Source organism: Hippopotamus amphibius, chromosome 13 (assembly GCF_030028045.1).
Source record: "Hippopotamus amphibius kiboko isolate mHipAmp2 chromosome 13, mHipAmp2.hap2, whole genome shotgun sequence".
Classification (NCBI taxonomy): domain Eukaryota; kingdom Metazoa; phylum Chordata; class Mammalia; order Artiodactyla; family Hippopotamidae; genus Hippopotamus; species Hippopotamus amphibius.
The window spans coordinates 88,797,812-88,821,111 of record NC_080198.1 but is presented as its reverse complement, the minus strand read 5'-3'; the positions used below and the strand labels follow the sequence as shown (position 1 = coordinate 88,821,111).

Below are 23,300 nucleotides of genomic sequence, written 5' to 3'. Positions count from 1 at the left end.
GACCCCAGTAGATATTTATCATTGCCAATTTTAGAGAATCGTATCATTTTAGCACTCAAACAGATCTTAGACATCATCATGTTCATTTCCCTCAGATTATTTAGATAATTGAGGGGGTTTTGTTTTGTTTGTTTTTTTAATTGTGATGTACAGAGGTTGTGACTTGTAGATCTATATCCACGACTAAATCTGGATAGCTGGTCTTGTGTGTGTGTGTCTTATCCAGCAATTTAGTAATTAAAAATTCTTAATGATAGAGACTAAATTTAATGCTACTTCTGGATCCCTTGGATTGTGTTTCCAGGTGTAAGAACCTTTTTGAGGGAAAAAATTTATAGTCTTTTTATTTCTATTTTGATACCGGTTAAAATGCACACTGTAATTTTGGGCAATATGAAGTGTTTATCCGATCTTCTACCAGAACATAGAAGATCAAAGAAGGTGAAAGTACCCTTCGTAACATATGGGAATGTGTTTCTGATGAACACATGGTTGTATAATCTTCTAAAATATAATCTTTTAAAATAACATCAAATGGTTGATGTTTCTCATTTTCCTAATGCTTTACCCACTAGGAAATCTCTTTTGCTTTTTTTCTTCTGGATGGACAAAAATTATTTTATTTATATTATGAAATAATGTTGGCAGCTTTCTTTAGGACTGGCACATATTGAAGTATTTTAAATTGATAGCCCATTGATGGGTAATGGGTTTAATAGCATTTCCATTATTAATCTTTTTTGTAGAATGTTCATTTTACCCTCAAGAATAACTTTGGAACCCCCTACAAATGAACTAAAATAATCACTGATTGTTTCAAAATAGAAAGAAAAAAAAAAAAAGGACTAGGTTGTCATGGTAACTGTAGCAGATTAGGGCTAGATTGCTATGAGGATGGGGCTGTTCAAGGTTGTACAAAACTTCTCAGAAACAGAGATGGCATGCCTTCTAAGGCACTGTTAAGGAACAAAACACCTTTGAGAAGGAACACATTTCATGAATACAACACAGTGCATCAATGCCAAAATGCCTGTGTTACAAAGATCCCTAGTATGGAGTTTTTCTATAAAGTGTTAGGTATGTTATTAATTTGTTTCAAAATATCACTTTAAAGTGGGGCTTACGTGGTGGCGCAGTGGTTAAGAATCCGCCTGTCAATGCAGGGGACACGGGTTTGATCCCTGGCCCAGGAGGATCCCATATGCCGCAGAGCAACCAAGCCTGTGTGCCACAACTACTGAGCCTGCGCTCTAGAACCCGTGAGCTGCAACTACTGAAGCCCACACGCCGAGAGCCTGTGCTCCACAGCAAGAGAAGCCACCACAATGAGAAGCCTGCGCACTGCAATGAAGAGTAGCCCCCACTCCCCACAACTAGAGAAAGCCCGTGCACAGCAAGGAAGATCCAATGCAGCCAATAAATTAATTAAAATACTTTAAATTCCCCTGGGGTTGTGACAACTTAGGTGACGCTAATATAGTTATCTTCTACATCTTGGTAGTTTTGTGTCTTTTTCCATTCTTGATTTTAGGGCTCAAGACACGGTTCAGTGTATCCAATAATACAGTTTCACACACTGATTAATTAAGATCATCTTGGTGAATGGATGTTTCTTACGTAATTTGGCTCCAAGACCGTGTTCAGATCTCACTGTCTCCATGAGACTTGCTCTGACTGTAGTATTTAATACAGCAGCCTGCAAACCCTCCATAGTACTCCTGATCCCCCGTCCCCTGCCCTATTATTTCTTTATTTTTCCTTTAGCACTCAACATCTTCTTAACTGTACCATACAGTTCATTCCATATTATGTTTGTTGTTTCTCTCTCCTATAGAATATCAGATCCAAGAGGGCAGGACTGTTTGTTTCTGTTGCTCAGTGGTGTACTGCTGTTGGCTTCAACAGTGCCTAGCACACAGGCGTAGGATATGTTCAATAAATATTTGTTGAATAAAAGAATGAATACATCAACATTTTATTTTTATTCCTCTGTCATTATGTAAAAACATTGCATGGTTATGAACCCTGACAGAGATTACATTAAGTTCTTTCATATTACTAGAAACTGTCTTGTTGGATTTATGTGACAGTTTTATTGGAAAAATCATACTCCAGGGTATAAAAATGAAGACATTTTCCCCTATAGTTTACCTGCAAACATACTATGATAGCGTCCCCCGTCCCACTATCCCTATAGTGTTTTCTTGACTAGACTCCGTACTTTTTACAGCATCTTCTGGTAATTAGAACAGTTTTATTCTAGTCTTTGAAACTCAACCCTATTCATCTTGAAACTCTCAAGTCAGGCCTGATGCAGTACTCTTCTCCCCCCCAACACAGTCTTAACCTCTGGCTCCAACACTTGGAGAGTCTCACTCTGAGTATCTCTGCCCCTGCCCCCTCTCTTTTAAACATCAGCCACTAGGAGGTTGGGCAGGGCTGAGAAAGGCTGAAACAATCTTAAGGTTCCTTATTCACCTGAACAAGTCTGCAGGACCTTGAATGTTGCTATTTTGGTGGTTGACATTGACCCGCCGTTGGAGGCCCTCTGTGGGGTCGGCATCCAAGCACTGGCTCTCTCTGGGACACATGGGCTCTTCAGAGGGGGCTGCAGGGACTCTTACTGCACAGGAAGTCTGTCTTCTCTTTGGCTTCTGTCACCACACCCACCCTGCAGCCTCTTTGTGCTGGGGGATGCTTGTCTACTGGACAGATTCTCAGACAGAGTATCAGCAAGATTCAACCCAAACTACAGTTTCTGTAATACATTTTGTTTAAATTGAAAATGTCAAGCATCGTATAGAGTGTATTCTAATAAGAGCATATTAGTGTCTTAGTAAGAATAACAAGCTCACAATTAGCCATTCTGAGAGTGGACTGAAACCGAAAGATGTGAATAACTTTTACAATTTTTGAGAAACAAATAATGCTTGTGACAAATGACATTTATAATTATATTTCATGATCTTTTCCCTCATCTCATATTAGTCTGGTGAGAGTTAGAGACCAGGAATAAGCCCAATTCAAGAGACAAGCCTAGGATTAACAGATACGTGGATAATTGAAAACTGACAAAAGAGCATGTCCATCTTATCAGTTGGAAATTAGTTGACTAGCGTTGCAAACTGTAAGCAGATTTATTTCTGAACTGTCAGTTATCTCCATATCTTATGTGCAGACTTCTGTCTGTAAGCCTCTTCTCTAATCTTCAGTGACATTTCTCCTGGCTTTCCTCCCTCAAATAATCTATATGTTATTAAATTGTGTCTATATTGTTATTTTAAGATAAGAAACAAATTTTAAAACTTCAAATATTGGGATTATATAGTTTCTACTGAGGATTATGAAAAACCGGACGAGGCCTCTCCTATAAGCATGTGTAATACACAGCAGGAGCAAAGCAAATGCTTGTTGTGTGTGTAACTACTTGAGTAATTAATGTACTTTTAGAAATGCAGGAACTTTCAGATTTTGACACGCCTGTGTGTTCACTTTATTGTTTTTTTAAGATAAGTGAAGTATATCTTAAGAGATTTCTTAGTATTAAAACTGGACTTCCTTGGTGGCACAGTGGTTAAGAATCCGCCTGCCAATGCAGGGGACACGGGTTCGAGCCCTGCTCTGGAAAGATCCCACATGCCGCGGAGCAACTAAGCCCGTGCGCCACAACTATTGAGCCTGTGCTCTAGAGCCCGTGAGCCACAACTGTTGAGCCCGTGTGCCGCAACTATTGATGCCCACATGCCTAGAGCCCGTGCTCCACAGCAAGAGAAGCCACTACAATGAGGAGCCTACACACCACAATGAAGAGTAGCCCCGCTCGCCGCAACTAGAGAAAGCCCGTGTGCAGCAACAAAGACCCAACGCAGCCAAAAAATAAATTAAATAAATAAATTTAAAAAAAAACAAAAATAAATAAATAAAATTGAAAGTTCTTACAAGGTGAGAAATAGAAAAGTCAGTTTTGCAGTAAAAATATTAATTCACCTTACATTCTCCATATTTAATACATACATAATGCATTATGTTCCATACTTAACGTGTATTTTGGATACATAAAGTTGACTGTTGAAAGTATGTTTAGGATAGGTTGACTGTTTTCCTTAAAAATTTTAGCTTTAATATTAAACTAATGTTCATATTAAATTAATGAAAAATAATTTTTAACTTCATGTTATACCCTATAAAAAACACTTTTCTTACTTCCAGAGTGGGACTTAACCATGCTAATATTATATATTAAGAAAGAAAGCCAAACTAAGTGGAGGGAATTTGATAGATGCAGAAGATAGGTATTGACATTTGTCAGGATTTTAGAGCACCACCCATAGGGACATTCAGTAGACAAAACTGAGGCTCATTTTCCTACACATATCTGGAAATAAGTGTGTAGTTGACACAAATTATCTATTTTGGTAGAAAGAATCTAAAATAGTTTTGGAGAATAGTGTCATCTACGCAGAAAGTGTAGTCAAATATATCATCTTTACTCAATGTTTTCCATGTCAGGACCTAATTAATTCCTAACCCCGGAATTACAGTAGGGGCAAAGCCTGTCATGGAGGTGAGACATATACAGGAATCTTCTAAGGTCGATGTTAAGACACACGTACTTTAGTAGATACAGTCCTTGCAAGTAACTCGTCTTAAGAATTTGCCCCCAACAATGTACATGTATCAGTTAACAGGACTCATCTGATGATGGCAGAGTATTTTATGCTTTCCATATTAGAACATGAAGTCAGAGATTTTTTATTAAAAAAATTATTGCCTTGTACGCGGCTATACAGATCTATAAATTGACTCTTTTTGTCTCCTTGGAAAAAGCTGACATGAGATTTAAATGACGTGTATTTTTTTTTCTCTTAGAGCAGTAAAAGACATGCCACCAACAAAATCAATAAGCCAAAAAGCAAAAACAAAAAGCCCTCTTCACAAATTTTGAGCATCATCTACAGCTTTATGTGGTGAGAGATGCAGCTACCATTCTTGAGTGATTCAAAAAGAGTCAAACGGTGTTGAGCTAAATTACAACCCTAAATGTGTATTGGTGAAATGAGATGCTGACCCATTTGCACACTAATGTGCTATTTTTAAGTCATGCATCATAGCATCTTCAAAGAGGCCTGTCATAATTATGATGGATTAGACTGCAGAGTCAGTCCTAGATGCAGTAATTGTTTCACAGATGCTGCCGATGTGACTTGAATTTATAATAAATTACTGTCGGAGAGGTGGGAGAAGGAGCAAAACCACATACCAAGGAAAACTGCTGTGGCTAAAACTGTTTTGGCCTTAGGAAACCAAAATGTGAACTACTAGTCAAAAGGCTAGGATTTTCAACTGAGATAAACAGGCTTCATAAACATGTACCTCTGACACTGAGGACGAAGGTTGATGGACCTGGCATTTTTACTTAAAGTTCTCAATCTCTATCTCAGTATCTTTCTCTCTCTCCCTCTCCCTTATAGCTTATGAAAGATTATTCCGGAGCATAAGCTGAAATCATAGAGTAGCCATAACATATTCTTGTACACTTCTATTACCTGGTTGTAATTTGACCTTTAGAATTTAAAAAAAAAAAAATCTGGTGGTATTTATAGCAGACAAAACTACTCTTTTTGGTTCCTTAGAAGGCCATATTTCTTGGGGTATATTAGACTATTGGAATAAAGGGAGAAACATAAATAATATGACTAAGTAAGGTCTAAGTTATAACATCTTGAACTGTGATTTAATTATCACCTGTCATTTAGGTAAATAATTTCAAAAACTGCCTCTTTAGACTTTGAAAAAATGCCAAAACTGGTTTTAGAATTTGAGTGTTATATTTTGTCCATTCTTAAAGCTGAAGTCGCATTCTTAAAGTTTGAGTTTAAGACTTTTTGGTAAGATTATGAAAAAAAGTCATGCTTTACCACATAAGCAAAAACCGTGTGTGTGTGTATGTGTGTGTGTGTACAGTTGTGATTAGCAAAAATAACTATTAGAGCAGTTAAAGCAGATAAATATATGACACGTCTTTTACTAAGTTAAGGATTCAATAGCCAGAAAAGTTTCCATAAGTCATTTATTGAATATTACTAATTTTTAAGAAAATGCATTGAGTTTTTCCCATAATCTCCTCTGTACCTGGTGACTACTGATATATATTCTGCTTAGGACACTAACTAGTTCTTCTGCCTCACTGATGTTGATAGGTATGTTCGGTGAATATTCAACATCATCCTTTTAAAACCAACTGACTTAGTGGGACATGTAGTTCTCTCTTATTATGGCAAGAGGGAATGAAGTTAAATTTCATGAGAGAAATTCGGGTTGATGTCATGCAGACCCTGACAGCTGGAAGTGCTTTTCCCCTCTCCTGTACTCCTGTGGCACTTGAACTGTCACACTGTGTCACCATAACCACAGTCCGGGGCAGGGCCTTTGCCTCTTTGTGCTTGCGCCAGCCCATAGCACTTTCACTGAGTGGGGATTCGACCGATGCTAGACTGAATACACAAATGAACTAACGTGAGTTGAGATCCAGTTCTCTCAATGACATTACCAGGGGAAGTGTATAAATTGTGCTCAGATATTTTAGAGAAAAATCATCAGCATCCCAGCATCAATTAAAAATGTCATCTAGAAAGGTAGCAATGAAGGGATCAGAATAACTCCGGGGCAACTTCAAATTCCCGGTACTAAACATTTACATCTTCTTTTTTATTCTATTCCAATATACACAAAGAAATGGTACCGTGATGAAATACATGCACAGTGCCTTTAATCACACTCATAATTACAGTCCTACAGATATGTAACTAGAATACTTTATTTTTTTAATCCTAAGCCTGAAAAACACTAAAATGTTGGCGAAGTGTGAATTAACAAAATAAAACCTACTCCCTGAATTATGCATTTTTCTTAATATTATGTGGCAGGAAGAGCTTCTATGGAGCTGCTAGTCTAGCCCCTGTGGGAGCAATTATTTTGATGCCTAACTTGAGCAAATTGCTCAGTTTTTACATCTGTAAAATGAGAGAGTGGAACTAGATGCTTTTTTATGCTCTGAAATGTTTTGTACGTTGTTACGACCATCAACCTCACATTTATTACTCACTTTGAATAAGTAATTTTAAAATTTATTAGCCTTCTAAAAGTTTAAAATGCTGTTCAGTGTTTCTGTGGGCAAGAGCACTTTGTCCACTACTATTCTGGAAATAAGGAAGACTCCCCCAAATAATATGGCATGAATTTGTTCTCGGGAAACTTTCATTTTATTTCCAAAAAGAAGGAAAGAAAGAAATATAATTTGTTAATATTTTGGTAGCTCTAACAGTAGTGTGCCTCGAACCAGCTTATAACAGTTTGCAAGAGCAGATTGTGAAATTTCCAGGAATTTTGTAAGCTGGCAGTTGATAGCTTGAAATCAACCATCATCTGTAAGAACATCTCTTAAGGAATAGGTTGAAAGCTTGCTATTCATTTTAAAATTGCAACTAAATGCTATAACATTTCAGTGTTGACACCATGAAAAACATCACTGGGTAAGCTTAACCAGTCATCCTTTCTAGGTTTACCAAGGGCTTTTCTGCCTATGCTCTTGCATATAAACTTCATAACAGTTTTAAGAAAATATTAGTGCCTTGGTTTTGATTGGCCAACATCCTTGTAGGTGAGTCATTGTCCCTATTGTAAAAATTGAGTCTTGTTCTAAAATGAAAATTCTCTCTCCTGATTCTTATAGGTATAAATTTATTTGGCATTAACTATATTACAGTTTTATTTGGTGTAAATTACCATATACAAGCCTCCAAGAGCTGGCATTCCTTTAAAAACATTTGACTACTGCTAACAGTGTGGAGGTTCCTTAAAAAACTAAAACTAAAAGTACCATATGACCCAGCAATCCCACTACTGGGCATTTACCCTGAGGAAACCATAATTCAGAATGACACCTGCACCCCAATGTTCATTGCAGCACTATTTACAATAGCCAGAACATGGAAACAACCTAAATGTCCAATGATAGATGAATGGATAAAGAAGATGTGATACATATATACAATGAAATATTACTCAGCTGTAAAAAGGAACAAAATTGGGTCATTTGTAGAGATGTGGATGGACCTAGAGCCTGTCATACAAAGTGAAGTAAGTCAAAGAAAAAAACAAATATCGTATATTAACACATATATGTGGAATCTAGAAAAATGGTACAGATGAACCTATTTCCAGGGCAGGAATAGAGATGCAGATGTAGAGAACAAACATGTGGACACAGTGGGAGAAAGGGAGAGTGGGACGAATTGGGAGATTAGGATTGACATGTATATACTACCGTGTGTAAAATAGATAGCTAGTGGGAACCTGCTGTATAGCACAGGGAGCTCAGCTCAGTGCTCTGTGGTGACCTAGATGGGGGTGGGGGGAGGTCCAAGAGGGAAGGGATGTGTATATACATATAGCTGATTTACTTCGTTATACAGCAGAAACCAGCACAACATTGGTTTTACTCCAATTATACTCCAATTAAAAATAAATTTGAATATTCAGTTTCACAATGGATAGTATCCTAATTAGTACTGTACATCATATTAATTATATGTTCTCTAATGTAGGAAAAAATGAAGGATATTTTATTTCAATTTCAAATCATTTTGAAACTGAATGAGAAAATTCAAAATATTTCTGATATCAGTTATGTAAGAGAGCAGATATGAATGAATAAAAACTCTATTTCTGTTTTTAGTCTCTGAGAAGTAAAAGGAATGCCACATAAAAATATTTCTATAGCAAAAATTTACATTATTTAAAAAAAAAACTTAGTTTCCCTTTTCCCTTAATTTGTAAAAATAACCTATTAACTCTGTTTTCACAGATTAGCAGGTAGATATCTACAAAAAATTATCCTGAAAGATTTTTGGTCTTATATATAAATTGACTTTTATAAGCTTGAAAAAACATTGTATATTTATATATACTGTAAAAATTACAGCATGAAGACTTTTTCAATATTTATACAGTGATGAAAACAGGTCTCATTTTTCTTTTTTCATTAAAAATAAATAATGCTTCCAATGTCAGTATAAAAGCACTAAGTGATTATAAGAGTGCTATTGCAATTAGGTTACTGGGTTGTGTAATATTCTGGGGTTTACACACAAAAAGTGTGGTCTAGGACATGCTAAAGTCAAAGAAAGTATTTCTTTTTTCTCCCTCTAAAATGGCACTTTATTAATTTAAATTTCCTGAATTAGATTCATAGACCAATAACAATCCTCAAATAACAAGTTATCCTCATCCAAAAATAGAAAGATAATATATAATTTTCCTGTCCTCCCTGTAAAAGTTAACCATTTAACTTTTTACATCTGATGGTTGTACTCAGTAAAGGTATTGCTGTCATGGACAGAATAGTTCTGAAAATAATAGAATTAAATTAGTGTTTAAAAATGGCTATTGTGTTTAAAACTCCATATTGAAATAAATTTCATTTTAAGTCACCTTCATTTCTTGTTAAAAGCTATTATGATGCTCATAAAAGATGTGCAAACTCCATCCATTTTAATTCTGCCCTTGACACTTTGAAGAATGTCCAAATTATGTGGTATGGATCATAAGAGAGGATAATGTATTAAATACTTTATATATAAATATTTTTATCTAAAAAATTAAGTAGGACGCTATAGTATAGAGTGCAAGTTTTATATAATATATAAGGACATAATGTACATGTGTGTACATGTAAATACATTTTGTTTGGTATATATGTAAACTGATTTTACAGCTGCTAAAAGAAAGCATTTTGTGCTGTAGTATTTAGAAAGCTAATTGATCTAATCTATGAAGAAGTATCTAAGCTTATGTCTATGCTTAATTTTTTTAAATGAAGTACAGTTATTTTACAATGTTGTGTTAATGCCAAGTGTACAGCAAAGTGATTAAGTGATACACACACACACATATATATATTCATTTTCAGATGCTTTTCCACTATAGGTTATTACAGCATAGTGAGTATGGTTCCTTGTACCATACATTAGGTCCTTGTTGTTCACCTATTTTATATATAGTAGGGTGTATATCCCAGTCTCCCCCCCCACCCACCCTGCTGTTCCCTTTGGTAACCATAAGTTTGTGAGCCTATTTCCATTTTGTAAATAAGTTCATTTGTTTACAGATCAGAGCTACCCGATAGAAATACAACATGAGCCACATATGGCATTTAAAAATTTCCAGTACTCACATTAAAACAAGTAAAAAGAAACAAATGAAATTTGATGATATATTTTTACTTATTATTTTCAACATAGCATTGTTTCAGCGTGTAATAAATATTTTTTAAAAATTGAGTTACGTTTTTCGGTCCACACTAAGGTCTTTGAAATCAGTGTGTATTTATAGTTACAGAACATCTCAATTTGGACTAACCATGTTTCAAAGGCGCAATGGCCATTTGTGACTAGTGACTGTGCACATCTAGCCCATCTCTTAACATTTGAAAGGAAGTAGGTCTAGCAGAAATAAAGGTATCACTTTGTCCTGTTGTTTTTCTTTGTCCATTAGGAATGAGCTTTTGATTTATTATTAATATATGTGACTAAAAGTTCCAAAATGACACAGTTAAAAGCAGTCTCCCTCTCAGTGCTAGTCTCCATTCTCTCCATTCCTCTTCCTGGAGGCAAAGTATTATAACCAGTTTGTTATTCTCCCAGAGATGACTTTATTTTTATTTTTGTAAATGTACAGGTTCTTATACATACCGTTCTGCAGCTTTATTTCATTTAATTACTTGGAAATACTTCATCTGAAAATGTAGGTTGTTTCCAAACTTTTGCTAGTGCAAAATACTGTGCATACACTGATTAATACATCTGTATGAGTGTACTTGTTAGAATAAGATTTTAAAACTAAATGATCAAAGGAAGTTTCTACAAAATTCTGTTCTCCCCACGTGCTTGCCAACACAGTGTATTATTAAAGTTTTTGTTCTTTGCCAATTTGAAGAAAAAAAAAAACTGTATCTTGTTGCAGCCTTAATATTTTGCATTTCTTTTTATAAGTAATTAATGGACATTTTAAAAATATTTAAGAGCCGTTTGCCTTTCATTTTCTGTGAACTGTTCATATCCTTGGCTTATGTTTTCTATTCGACGGTTGGTCTTTTCCCTGTCAATTTGTATGAGTCCTCGATATTAAGAAAAGTATTATGTAACTTTTAACTTTGCTTATGGGTCTATTTTTGCTTGCATAAATTTTATGGAACATCCTCATCTTTTACGGCTTCTAAATTTTGTGTCACAAGGAACTTGTCCAGTCACTAGATTATTTTTTTTTTAAGTTTTCTCAGGCTGTTTTTAATTCTTTTAGGGTTTTGTTTTGCATAGTCAGATGTTAAATCCATCTAGAATACATTTTGGTATAAGATGTTGGGAACCGATCCAACTTTTATCATTTTTTCAGAAAACTATTCCATTGTTCTAATGTTTTTTTTGAAATGCCACCATTACCTCGTACTATATTTCTATGTGTGTTTAAATCTATTTCTGGACATTCTATTCTATTCCATTGGTCTTATAAACACTCTATTATCTATTGATGTGCAAGTACAAGCTGTATTAAGTACAGTAGAGCTTTTGTTGCTTTTTAATATCTTTCAATTTGGCTACTGCCCTACCCAGGCCCCTTTATGATACTCTTTCAGATTAGTCCTGGATATCCAGTTGGCTTATTTTTCCACGTGAACTTTAGAGTCAGCTTCTTAATTCCTCAACCCATTCTGCTAGTATTTTTATGAAATTACATTAAATGAATAGATTAGCTTGACAACTATACAAGAACATATTATACCTTTCTACTTGTTCTGTTTTTGTGTTTGTTTATCCCTCAGTATTGTTTTAACATTTTATTCAGATAGGTCTTAACTTTTTTTTGAAGTTTATTCTTGGTGTTTTAAAAATATTTTTTTCTATCACAGTTTTTTTGTTCCACCAAAGCTTCTGACTGGTTGTTGCTTTTAGGTACCAAGGCTGTTGATTTTTTCTCTTAGCTACTTTACTGTCATCTGTAACAGTCTCTCGGTTGATTCTCTTCGTTAGCCAGTATACAATCTTATTTGCTACAAATGATAACTTTAGTATTGCTTTCCAATGTTTATTTCTTCCTCTGTTTCATTTGTCTTGGTTAAAGCAATGGCTGTTTTAATAGAGCTTTCTTATAGCCCAAAGGGAAAATAGGATTGATTTTTTTTTTCTATTTACAGCCTTAAAATAAATTTAATGAGAAAACTGTGGGAAAATAAAGCATGACTCTATAATGAATGGGGCAGCATTCACTTTATATAATGGATTATTTTTGATTTTTAGTGCCCATTTCTTCCTGCTTTCCCTATCATTTGGACTTTGAAATCTCCATCAGTATTTTATTTATTTATTTATTTTTTATATTTATTCATTTATTTATTTTTATTTTATTTATTTTTTTGGCCACATTGGGTGTTTGTTGCTGCATATAGGCTTTCTTCAGTTGTGGTGAGCGGGGGCTATTCTTTGTTGTGGTGCGTGGGCTTCTCATTGGAGTGGCTTTTCTTGTTGCGGAACCCGGGCTCCAGGCACGCAAGCTCAGTAGTTGTGGCACCCGGGCTTAGTTGCTCTGTGGCATGTGGGATCTTCTTGGACCAGGGATTGAACCCATGTCCCCTGCACTGGCAGGTGGATTCTTAACCACCGCTACCAGGGAAGTCCCTCTTCATCAGTACTGATCTCAAAAATGTTTGAATGAATGACTGAATAAAGAAATGATCACAAGATGAACAAATTTATATCAATCTAGTGAAACTGATTGGATGCTCACTCTATACTAAGTGCAAAAATAAACAGAGTAGGATATTTTTAAGGAATTCACAGTCCAGTGAGAGAGAGTAAACAAAATACCACTGAGTGTGATATGTTCAGCAGTAAACCATATACAAGATAAAGAAGCAGGATAGAAATGGGAGTGATTAATTCTTTTGGAAAGTCAAGGAAGAAATCCTAGGGGAGGTGATCTGAGACAGTTTTAGCCAGACACAGGAGTCACTGGGCACAATAAGGGGACTAAGAAGGCATTCTAGGCAGATGAAATAACAGCATGGAGGTCTGAAACAGCTTACAATGTTTGGGTATTTATAAGCTGTTGTTATAGTTGGAGTATCATCTGTGGGAGGAAGTAGGAGGACAGAAAAATAGAAACCTGCATATGAAAAACCATGTATATTAAGCAGGAATTCTCAAAAGAAGTAAGCAGCCAGATCCTGTAGAGGAAAATATAGAATCACATAGAAAAGGCATTTTATAAACTACACTGTCACCCCTGCCCCATCCCCTGGAATGTTAACACTGCAGAGACTGTGCCTTACCTTTCAGGTGTGTTTGGGTAAAGAGTTTGAGAACTACTAATGCAGGCAATATGGAATCAGTAAAGTGTGTTAAGAAGGATATGACATCAGATTTGCATTTTAGAACATTTCCTTTGATGACAGTTTGAAGGCTCCTTGAAGACTGGGGAGAGGATGGGCTGGGCCCAGGAGAAATCTTTAAGAAGCTACTGCAGTAGATAGTGAGCAAGGTAATGTAGATCTGGCTACTAAGTGCAGTGAAGGTAATTCAAGGAACACATAGGAAATGGAGTTGATAGAACTTAGCAAATGATTGGATGTGTAAGGTGCTAGAGAAGAAAAAAAGGAGGTAGTCCTTATTGTTTTCAGCATTTTGACAGAAAAAAAATTATTTAGGAAGGAAGTTGATAATATTTACTAATACAGTATGAACTTACCACATTAACTGGTGATTTTGATCATTGCTTTCTATGACCATAAATATTTGAGAGTTGCTGGGAAGACAAGAATAATCATTTCATGAGTAGCTCTTTGGTTGTCACTCTGAGACATGAAAATGAGTATCACAGTTTGCTACGTCTAGGAATTTCAGTATTATTAATGCCACGATTCTCCCCTAAGAGGTACTGTGTGTGTTAGATATATATTAATGTACTTTCATTCTTGTTTCTGTATTCTCTAGACTTCATCCAGAGGGCAGCCTTGTGGATGGCCCCGAAGCAAGCCTGATGGAACAGGATAGAACCAACCATGTTGAGGGCAACAGACTAAGTCCATTCCTGATACCATCTCCTTCTCCCATTTGCCAGACAGAACCTCTGGCTATAAAGCTCCAGAATGGAAGCCCATTAACCAAGAGACCTTATCCAGAAGTAAATGGAGACACCAAGTGGCAGTCTTTCAAAAGTTATTATGGAATACCCCACATGAAAGGAAGCCAGAATAGTCGTGTGAGTCCGGACTTTATACAAGAAGGTAGAGGGTATTCCAAATGTTTGCAAAATGGAGGGATAAAACGCACAGTTAGTGAACCTTCTCTCTCTGGGCTCCATCAGAACAAGAAACTGAAACAAGACCAAAAGACTAGTGGAGAAAGAAAGAACTTCGGGGAAAGCCAAGAAAGAAATCCAGGCAAAGGCAGCAGTCAACCAAATGTCTCCAATGTGAGTGACAAGAGAGAATCTGTGAGCTCTGCAGCCCAAGAAAATGAAGTTAAAGATTTCACCGGTTTTTCAACACATAAGTGCAGTGGGTCTGAAAATCCAGAGCTTCAGATTCTGAACAAGCAGGAGGTGAAAAGTGCTAACTACCACGACAAGAACATTGTATTACTTCTTAAAAACAAGGCAGTGCTAATGCCTAATGGTGCTACAGTTTCTGCCTCTTCCATGGAAAACACACATGGTGAACTCCTGGAAAAAACACTGTCTCAATATTATCCAGATTGTGTTTCCATCGCGGTGCAGAAAACCACATCTCACATACATGCCATTAACAGTCAGGCTACTCATGAGTTGTCCTGTGAGATCACTCACCCATCGCATACCTCAGGGCAGATCAATTTCCCACAGACCTCGAACTCGGAGCTGCTTCCGGAGCCAGCTGCAGTGGTGACTGAGGCCTGTGACTCTGATAGTGCCAGGAAACCAGCTGCAATGCTAGGGACCTGTCCCTTTCAGAAACCAGAACAACAAACGTCAGTCTTTGAGATGTGCCCACCTCGGGCGGAAAACAGTAACATCCAAGGAACCACAAAGCTAGTATCTGGTGACGAATTCTGTTCAGGTTCCAGCAGCCATTTGCAGGCTCCTGGTGGCAGCTCTGAACGGTATTTAAAGCAAAATGAAATGAATGGTGCTTACTTCAAGCAAAGCTCAGTGTTCACTAAGGATTCCTTTTCTGCCACTACCCCACCACCACCATCCCAACTGCTTCTTTCTCCGCCTCCTCCTCTTCCGCAGGTTCCTCAGCTTCCTCCTGAAGGAACAAGCACTCTGAATGATGGAGTTCTGGAAGAACACCATCACTACCCCAACCAAAGTAACACAGCTCTTTTAAGGGAAGTGAAAATAGAGGGGCAGCGTGAGGCACCACCACCCCAGAGTCCTACTCCCTCTACACTTGTATCCAGCTCCACTCTGATGCTTCCAGAAAGGCCTCAGAATAATTGTGTTAACAAAAATGACATACAGACTCCAGGGACAATGACTGTTCCATTGTGTTCTGAGAAAACAAGACAACTATCAGAACATCTCAAACATAACCCGCCAATTCTTGGTAGCAGTGGAGATCGGCAGGACCACTGCCAGCAGTTTATGGGACACAGAGAGCAAGAGACCCTCAAGAGTCGAGACAAGGAACAAACACGAGACCCTGTGCTCCCCACACAGCCCTATCTGAAACCAGGATGGATTGAATTGAAGGCCCCTCACTACCATCAAGCGGAATCCCATCTGAAATGTAATGAGGCAACCCTGCGATCAATTCTTCAGTATAAGTCCAACCCTTCTAATCAAATGACCTCCAAACAATACACTGGAAATTCCAACATGCCTGGGGGGCTCCCAGGGCAAGCGTACATCCAGAAAATAATGCAGCCGGAGCAGAGGCCACCAAGGTACCAAGTTGAGATGAATCAAGGGCAGTCTCAAGGTCCAGTGGACCAGCACCTCCAGTTCCAAAAACCCTCCGTCCAGGTGCGCTTCTCCAAAACAGACCCTTCGCCTGAAGCTCACAGGCAGTCACTGTGTGCCCTGAGATGTCATTTCCAGCAAAGACCAGATTCCCAAACGGAGAAGCTCCTGGCCCCAACGTTAAAACAGCACTTGAATCAACAGGCTTCAGAGACTGCCCCATTCTCAAACGCACACCTTTCGCAACAGAAGCCTCATAAACAGGCAGCACAGATACACCCATCCCAGCATTCACATCTCTCTCAAAACCAGCAACAGCAGCAAAAACTACAGCTGGAGAACAAAGAACAAATGCCCCAGACCTTCTCTCATCCCCAAAGCAACAGTGATCAGCAAAGAGAAGGATCATTCTTCAGCCAGATTAAAGTAGAAGAATGCTTTCGTGGTGAAGGTCAATACTCAAAGTCAAGTGAGTTCCAGACTCATAACCCCCACACAGGACTGGAGCGAGTACAGAATGTGAATAGTAGAAACTCCCCCTATGGTCAGATCCTGAAATCAAATACAAGCAGAGTGCAGATTTCTTCTTCAAACAATATACACCTAGTTCCAGAAAACAAAGAACAGACTGTAAATTCTGAACTCTTTGCAGGAAACAAGACCCCAAACTTGCATCACATGCAGTATTTTCCAAATAATGTGACCCCAAAGCAAGATGCTCTTCACAGGTGCTTTCAAGAACAAGAACAGAAGCCTCAACAAGCTTCAGTACTACAGGGATATAAAAGTCAGAACCAAGACACATCTAGTCAACAAGCTGCACAGCTCGCTCAGCAGAGGTACCTGACGCAAAACCAAGCAAATGCGTTCCCTGTGCCCAACCAGGCAGGAAGTCACATTCAGACCCTGCCCCAGAAGGACTTTCAAAAGCACGCTGCTCTAAGGTGGCACCTTTTACAGAAGCAAGAACAGCAGCAAACACAGCAGCTCCAAGCCGAGTCTTGCCATGGTCAGGTGCAAAGGCCAATTAAGGTGGAACCCGGATCCAAGCCCCATGCCTGTATGCGCCCCACGTCTGCACAGCCAGAAAACAAAATGTGGAAAAAGATACCCAAGCAAGAGATCCCACCTCCGAGCTGTGAAAACATGCAGCCGCGAAGCATCCTTGAGACCATGGAGCAGCATGTGAAGCAATTTCAGGTCAAATCGTTATTTGACCATAAGGCTCTTACTCTCAAATCACAGAAGCAAGTAAAAGTTGAAATGTCAGGGCCAGTCACAATTTTAACTAGACAAACCACTGCTGCAGAACTTGATAGCCACACCCCAGCTTTAGAGCAGCAAGCACCACCTTCTTCAGAAAAGACACCAACCAAAAGAACAGCTGGTTCTGTTCTCAATAATTTTTTAGAGTCACCTTCCAAATTACTAGATACTCCCATAAAAAATTTATTGGATACACCTGTCAAGACCCAGTATGATTTCCCATCATGCAGATGTGTAGGTAAGTGCCAGAAATGTACTGAGACACATGGTGTTTATCCAGAACTAGCAAATTTATCTTCAGATATGGGATTTTTTTCTTTCCTTTTTAAAATTTTGAGTCTGATAGCAATTTGTGAAGGCTCATAAAAACCTGAAGCTTACATTTCTTGTCTTTAAATTACAGATGCTTGTGCTGTGCAAGAGAGAACTTCACTCACATTCATTTTTTTCCAAAAAATTTAAAAATTGTGCATGCTCATTTGTCCCTCCTTGCAAACCCTTTACAATAGAAAGGTATCTGTTTTCGACTAATCAACCTATTTAACTCTTTGTATATCATCTCCTGGAGAAATAGCCAGGCAGTAAAAACATCTTGTTAAAATGAGAAAATAACTACCACATGCAAACTAATGTAGGAGCTTTTAATATTTTTAATTCAAGGTTGAATGTATTAGTAGCTTTACAAGATTAACTTTTGTAATAGGTAAGGGGACATAATCATCTTCTGCTTTGGTGAGCTGGGGGAAGTTGTAATGCCAAGTTCCGAATACTCGTAAAGTTGCCCTTTCTCCGTGTATACATTTGAAACATTGTGCAATTTATATTTATGTTGATAATATTTTCTCTTTAAAAGTTTCATCTGTTTGATAGAAAATACGGTAGTTCCCTTTCTTTTTTTAAACAAACATCCTTTTGTTAAAATTCAAGATGCATGATAGGTCTGTTGGAATAGGGGAATTTTTGCTGATGGATGCAGATATATATATGAAGATGTTAATTATAGCTACTCAGCTTGGATACCATAGAAGACATTTGTAAAACCCAGTCTTAAACTGATGTGGTTAATGGTCCACCCACGCTATGTTATTGCTCCTACAATGGGACACCCTGCATTTTGTAGAAGGATGGAGGGAGGACCCATACCGGCCCTATGTGTGTGGTTAATATTATTGCCTCACTGGCCTAACGTGCCACACACATCATAGACGACACTGGGTAAGTTATACTCATGTTCACACTCTTCTCCTACCGCTACTAACCTCTTTTGCCCACTTTTCATCTTGGATAGTTTACAAGAGCCTCTTCCTTTTCTCTGACCCTTTCTTCAGTATTTTCTCTCATCTTAAGTTGTTCTAAAGTACATACAAATATGGGTCTGGATTCAATGTTATTTTCAAAACAGAGTAATTGAGTGTTTGGGGGAAATAGCAGGAGAAAAAGGTACCGTGACAATAAACTGAACAGTATCCTGGGGGTGAGATAGAACAGGAAATCTTATTTTTGATCTCTTAACATCCAAATAGCAGGCAGGCTTCTAGTAAGCTGTAATTTTTTTCTTCAGTTTAAAAAATTGGATTGTAGTTGATATTACATATAATATATTCTAATTCCCTGCTTTCTTTGTTTAGTTCCCCTTACTTGGTTTAAAATAATTCCTTATCCCATATCTGAAATGTAATTTAATATATTTTTATCCAACAGGCAGAATGTACATATACTTAATTCTTTGGCACATTTTCTAATAGATTAGTCCATCAATTTACTCATTTTAAAGAAAAAAAAATGTTTAAAGTCACATTTAGGGCCCTTAATGTACAGTTGGGGGATAAGCTTTGTGGATGTAGCCTTTATATTTAGTATAATTGAGGTCTAAAATAATAATCTTCTATTATCTCAACAGAGCAAATTATTGAAAAAGATGAAGGTCCTTTTTATACCCATCTAGGAGCAGGTCCTAATGTGGCAGCTATTAGAGAAATCATGGAAGAAAGGTAATTAACGCAAAGGCACAGGGCAGATTAACGTTTATCCTTTTGTATATGTCAGAATTTTTCCAGCTTTCACATACAAAGCAGTAAACAATTGTAAATTGAGTAATTATTGGTAGGCTTAGCTATTCCAGGGTTGCCAACACTACACACTGTGCTATTCACCAGAGAGTCACAATATTTGACAGGACTAATAGTCTGCAAGCTGACACAGGCTGCCCACTTTGAGATGGATGCCAGAAAGCCCAGGCACCAACAAGAACCAGCCAGCCAGCCTGCCAGGCACAAGGGTGCTGGCACGCGCTGCAAAGAGAGGCCCCACTCTGGTTTTCTCACTTCATGATAAAAAAGGGAAAGGGGGGAAAGGTGGTGTAAGAAAGGAACCACTGAGTTAAATTCACCTAGAGTTCTAAATGAGCAGTTATCTCTAAGGAAGTTGTCCACTAATGTGAGCAGAGGGCAAGAGTGATATACTGAATAGAAACAGAGACAGATTCTATTTATAGCTACATTTTTTTTTAACTGTCAGTCATAGGCATGCAAGTACTTACCTGAATCTACACACTTATTCCTGCATGTAGAAGACTAATGAGCAAGATTATTAATGTGGAGAGAGACTTTCATATAGGTGTCCACAGCTCTGAGCCGTTACTGTGCTAGGGTGCCTTTTCTTTAAGAGGTAGGCATTTTTATCATGAAAATACTTTAGGAGACATTCTGGGCAGCAGGGACATATTGTGTATCATTGTTGCCCCAAATTAAAATTATTCATTTCTAAATTAGCACCTTGAAATTCACCCAATGATCCTCTAGTAGCCTGGCAGAAATAGTGAATTTTCCTAAGTGCCCTCTTTTATTAGCAAGTAGGAAGTAGTGCCTTGGTCGTAAGGGTAAATATAATCTATCGCTAGAATTATCCTATATTTTCAAACTTGCTGGATACTAGTTATTTGCCAGCCTTTTAAAAAATGTGAGAGATTCTTAGAGGAACATTTCCAACTAAAATCTATTATGATTCCCCAAGTTTTAAAATAGCTAAATTTAGTAAAGGACGAATCAAATTGTACGTTTCTTAGAAGACTGAATTTAACAAACTTTAAAAAGTTTTGTGCATTGTGAAATTATGTATAAAAATAAGCTTTCCCATTATTTTTACCCAACATATAAATTCAAAATAGTTACAATTATCAGTATATTTCAATACTGAAGAAATACAGGCTTAAAGTCTATTTCCAGTTTGCTTGGCTTAGTTCTGTTTTTTAAAAATAAACTATTCATTTCTCAGGATGTGGCCATAGAGTAAAATTATGCTCAAATGTTCAGTATTTTGGTTGCCTTTTAGATTCATTTGCTAATTTTATGTGTGTGTGTTTCTGTGGATTTCTTTAAGGTTTGGACAGAAGGGTAAAGCTATTAGGATTGAAAGAGTCATCTATACTGGTAAAGAAGGCAAAAGTTCTCAGGGATGTCCTATTGCCAAATGGGTAAGTGTGACTTGACAAGGCCTTTGGTCCTTAATCTTGGGCATTTTGATTCATTTATCTAACCCTGAGAATTGGGTTACCCAGATCAGAGAGTCATTTATGTCAGTTGAAAGGAATATTGCTTATATGTATCATGTGTTATCTCTTAAAAAGGCAGGTTAGTTTAAAATCATGTACAAGCTGTATTTAATTGAAATAATTTAATGGTGAGGAGGCAGTGTGTTCAAGTGCCTGCTAGAAGTATAATTCTTTCTGGCATGTGAGGAAGAGGTCATTAATCCTTTAGTATCTGCAGTTAATCTTTATATTGTCATTTTTGAAGGCCTTGAACTTTAAAGTCTTGCCTGTCTTCCATCTAGCTCTGGCTTTAGTGCAGGGAGCATTGCCCGCACTGTACTGGGTAGAGTCTGCTACACAGTGCTTTTGCATCTCTCCGGGTTCTGACCCCCCAGGGTGCGCCCCAGCCTTATAAATGGGCAGCAAAAGGCAAGTTGCAGGTGCTGGTAAATGTCACCCTAACTGTGACCCAGAGGCGAGAAAATATACAGACATCAATCAGTGCTCTTATCTGCTTCAAGTGACCCTTGTTTTGTTTTGGTTGGGGTGGGGGGTGTTGGGGTGGAATGGTGACCCGAACAGGTGGTTCGCAGAAGCTGCAGCGAGGAGAAGCTACTGTGCTTGGTGCGGGAGCGAGCTGGCCACACCTGTGAGGCCGCGGTGATAGTGATTCTCATCCTGGTGTGGGAAGGAATCCCACTCTCGCTGGCCGACACACTGTACTCCGAGCTCACCGAGACGCTGAGGAAATACGGCACGCTCACCAATCGTCGGTGTGCTCTGAACGAAGAGTAAGTGCAGCCCGGGCTCCTCCTCTCTTTACCCTGCTGTTGGTCTGAGCGCAGAGGTTGAAGCTGCGTTTTCACGTTTATAAAATAGGGATCAAAATGCCTGCTTCACAGCCATGCGATAGGAACTTGTATTTGCTAACGTGGATATTTTGAGGCAGTTTCATTTACTAAAATTTTGTACCTTCGGACAGTGTTGTAGCTATGAGTTAGAAGCAGCTTGCTGGAAATCTGAGTGTCTCTACCTACCCACATACTTAACCATACCATACACTTGAAAATATTTGTGTGTCTGCTTACTCTTTTGTGTGCCTGGCCACCACATGAGGAAGTAGTGACACCATGTCTGTGTAGCAGTATCTGAGACGGTAAGTTTGGTGAGAAACTTTCGGATTCCCAGGTCAAGGACTTTATATGTAGCAAACATAAAAATACAAGGCCTGTAGAAGTTCTGGAGAAACAAACTCATTTTGACTTGACTGCAATCTAATCCATTATTTCCATAATAAGAATCAAAATTGCTTCCATTTTTACTGCTACTAAATAATCAAGAAATTAGTGGCTGTGAATGAGCATTATTTTCCAAGAATATAAAAATTTGGAATAGGAGAACAAGGTATGCAGCTAAATATATTTAGTGCATCCAAGTGCTGGTGTGTTTGTGTTTGTGTTTTCTGTTTTTTAACCTCATCTACTTGCAGGAAGTTTAAATCTCCACTTGGAGAAAGCTTCATTTTTTAATTTTGCTTCTGCTGTGCTATTCTTGTATATCATTAAAAGCATGCAGGAAAATTCACAGTGCTGCACTGAAATCCTCTGTAGCTATTTTACTCACAGGCGGTACTAAAATAATCTTAATTTTGCGCTTCTTCCTTTGGTCTCCTTTCTTCTGCATCCACCTAACTACAAAACAGTTTCCTGGGCTTATGGAAATATTGTGCTGCTCACTGCAACAACCCATCGCTAACCAAATTTGTTCTTTCACTCACTATTACTCTAACTGTGGTTTTACTGTACATTAACATAAGTTCTCCCTCTGGGTCATTGAGGGTGGGTAGAGGGGTTTGCAAATCAACTACAAATAATCTATTTAGGAAAGTGACTTTTCCTATGTGAAAGTGTGGCTTGGCTTTCTATGATAGCTATGGTGCCAAAATGTCATGGTGTGTGCCTCAAGGCCATAAATCCACTTTCACAAATGATAGGTTGGAAGGTAGAAGTTGCTGATCCATAAGACATGACTCAAACTTATGATTGACTGCTTTGGGTGTAAAGTAATAGTCCATTTACCCTAACATCCCATGTCTCTTCTTTTAAAAAATGTCTTTAGGTGCCTTTAATCAGATAGAAAAGGAAAGTTAAGGCATCTTGAGCTGATGTTGGTGATAGCATTTTTCTCAGGAATTCAGTGACACTGCCTTGTTTTTGTAAAGCAGACTTCCTCTTAGACTTTGTAGCTGGAACTTCTAAACCACCAAACTACTTCTTGTGAAAATAACAGTGGTTTAAGCTTGAAGTGTCTTGCAAACTGTATTTCATATTCTTTGTAATTGATTACATCTTTAATAATGCTATACGTCTCTGTTATTTTTCCCCCGAAGGCTTTTCTTTGATTCCTATAAATGCCATTGTCTGAAATAGAATCTCTCTCTGTGTGTCAGATTCTATGTTAAGAACTTTTCTAGATTGTATTATTTTGCATTTGAAAATCATGAATGATG

General features: G+C 37.8%; 1 protein-coding gene across 9 annotated transcripts in view; it reads left to right on the top strand.

Annotated features, from left to right (window-relative positions):
• The window catches only part of TET2 (tet methylcytosine dioxygenase 2), a 126,324-nt gene that overhangs the window by 71,856 nt on the left and 31,168 nt on the right, over positions 1-23,300 (top strand). For 8 of the 9 annotated variants that reach the window (XM_057704870.1, XM_057704873.1, XM_057704867.1 and 5 more), the window contains 4 exons: positions 14,046-17,500; positions 19,163-19,253; positions 20,641-20,734; positions 21,374-21,582. In XM_057704870.1, the coding sequence (XP_057560853.1) occupies positions 14,092-17,500; positions 19,163-19,253; positions 20,641-20,734; positions 21,374-21,582 (3,803 nt within the window). In that variant the 5' untranslated portion in view covers positions 14,046-14,091. Of the gene's footprint in view, positions 1-14,045; positions 17,501-19,162; positions 19,254-20,640; positions 20,735-21,373; positions 21,583-23,300 lie in introns of those variants that run through there. The other variant, XM_057704876.1, reaches the window with a different exon arrangement.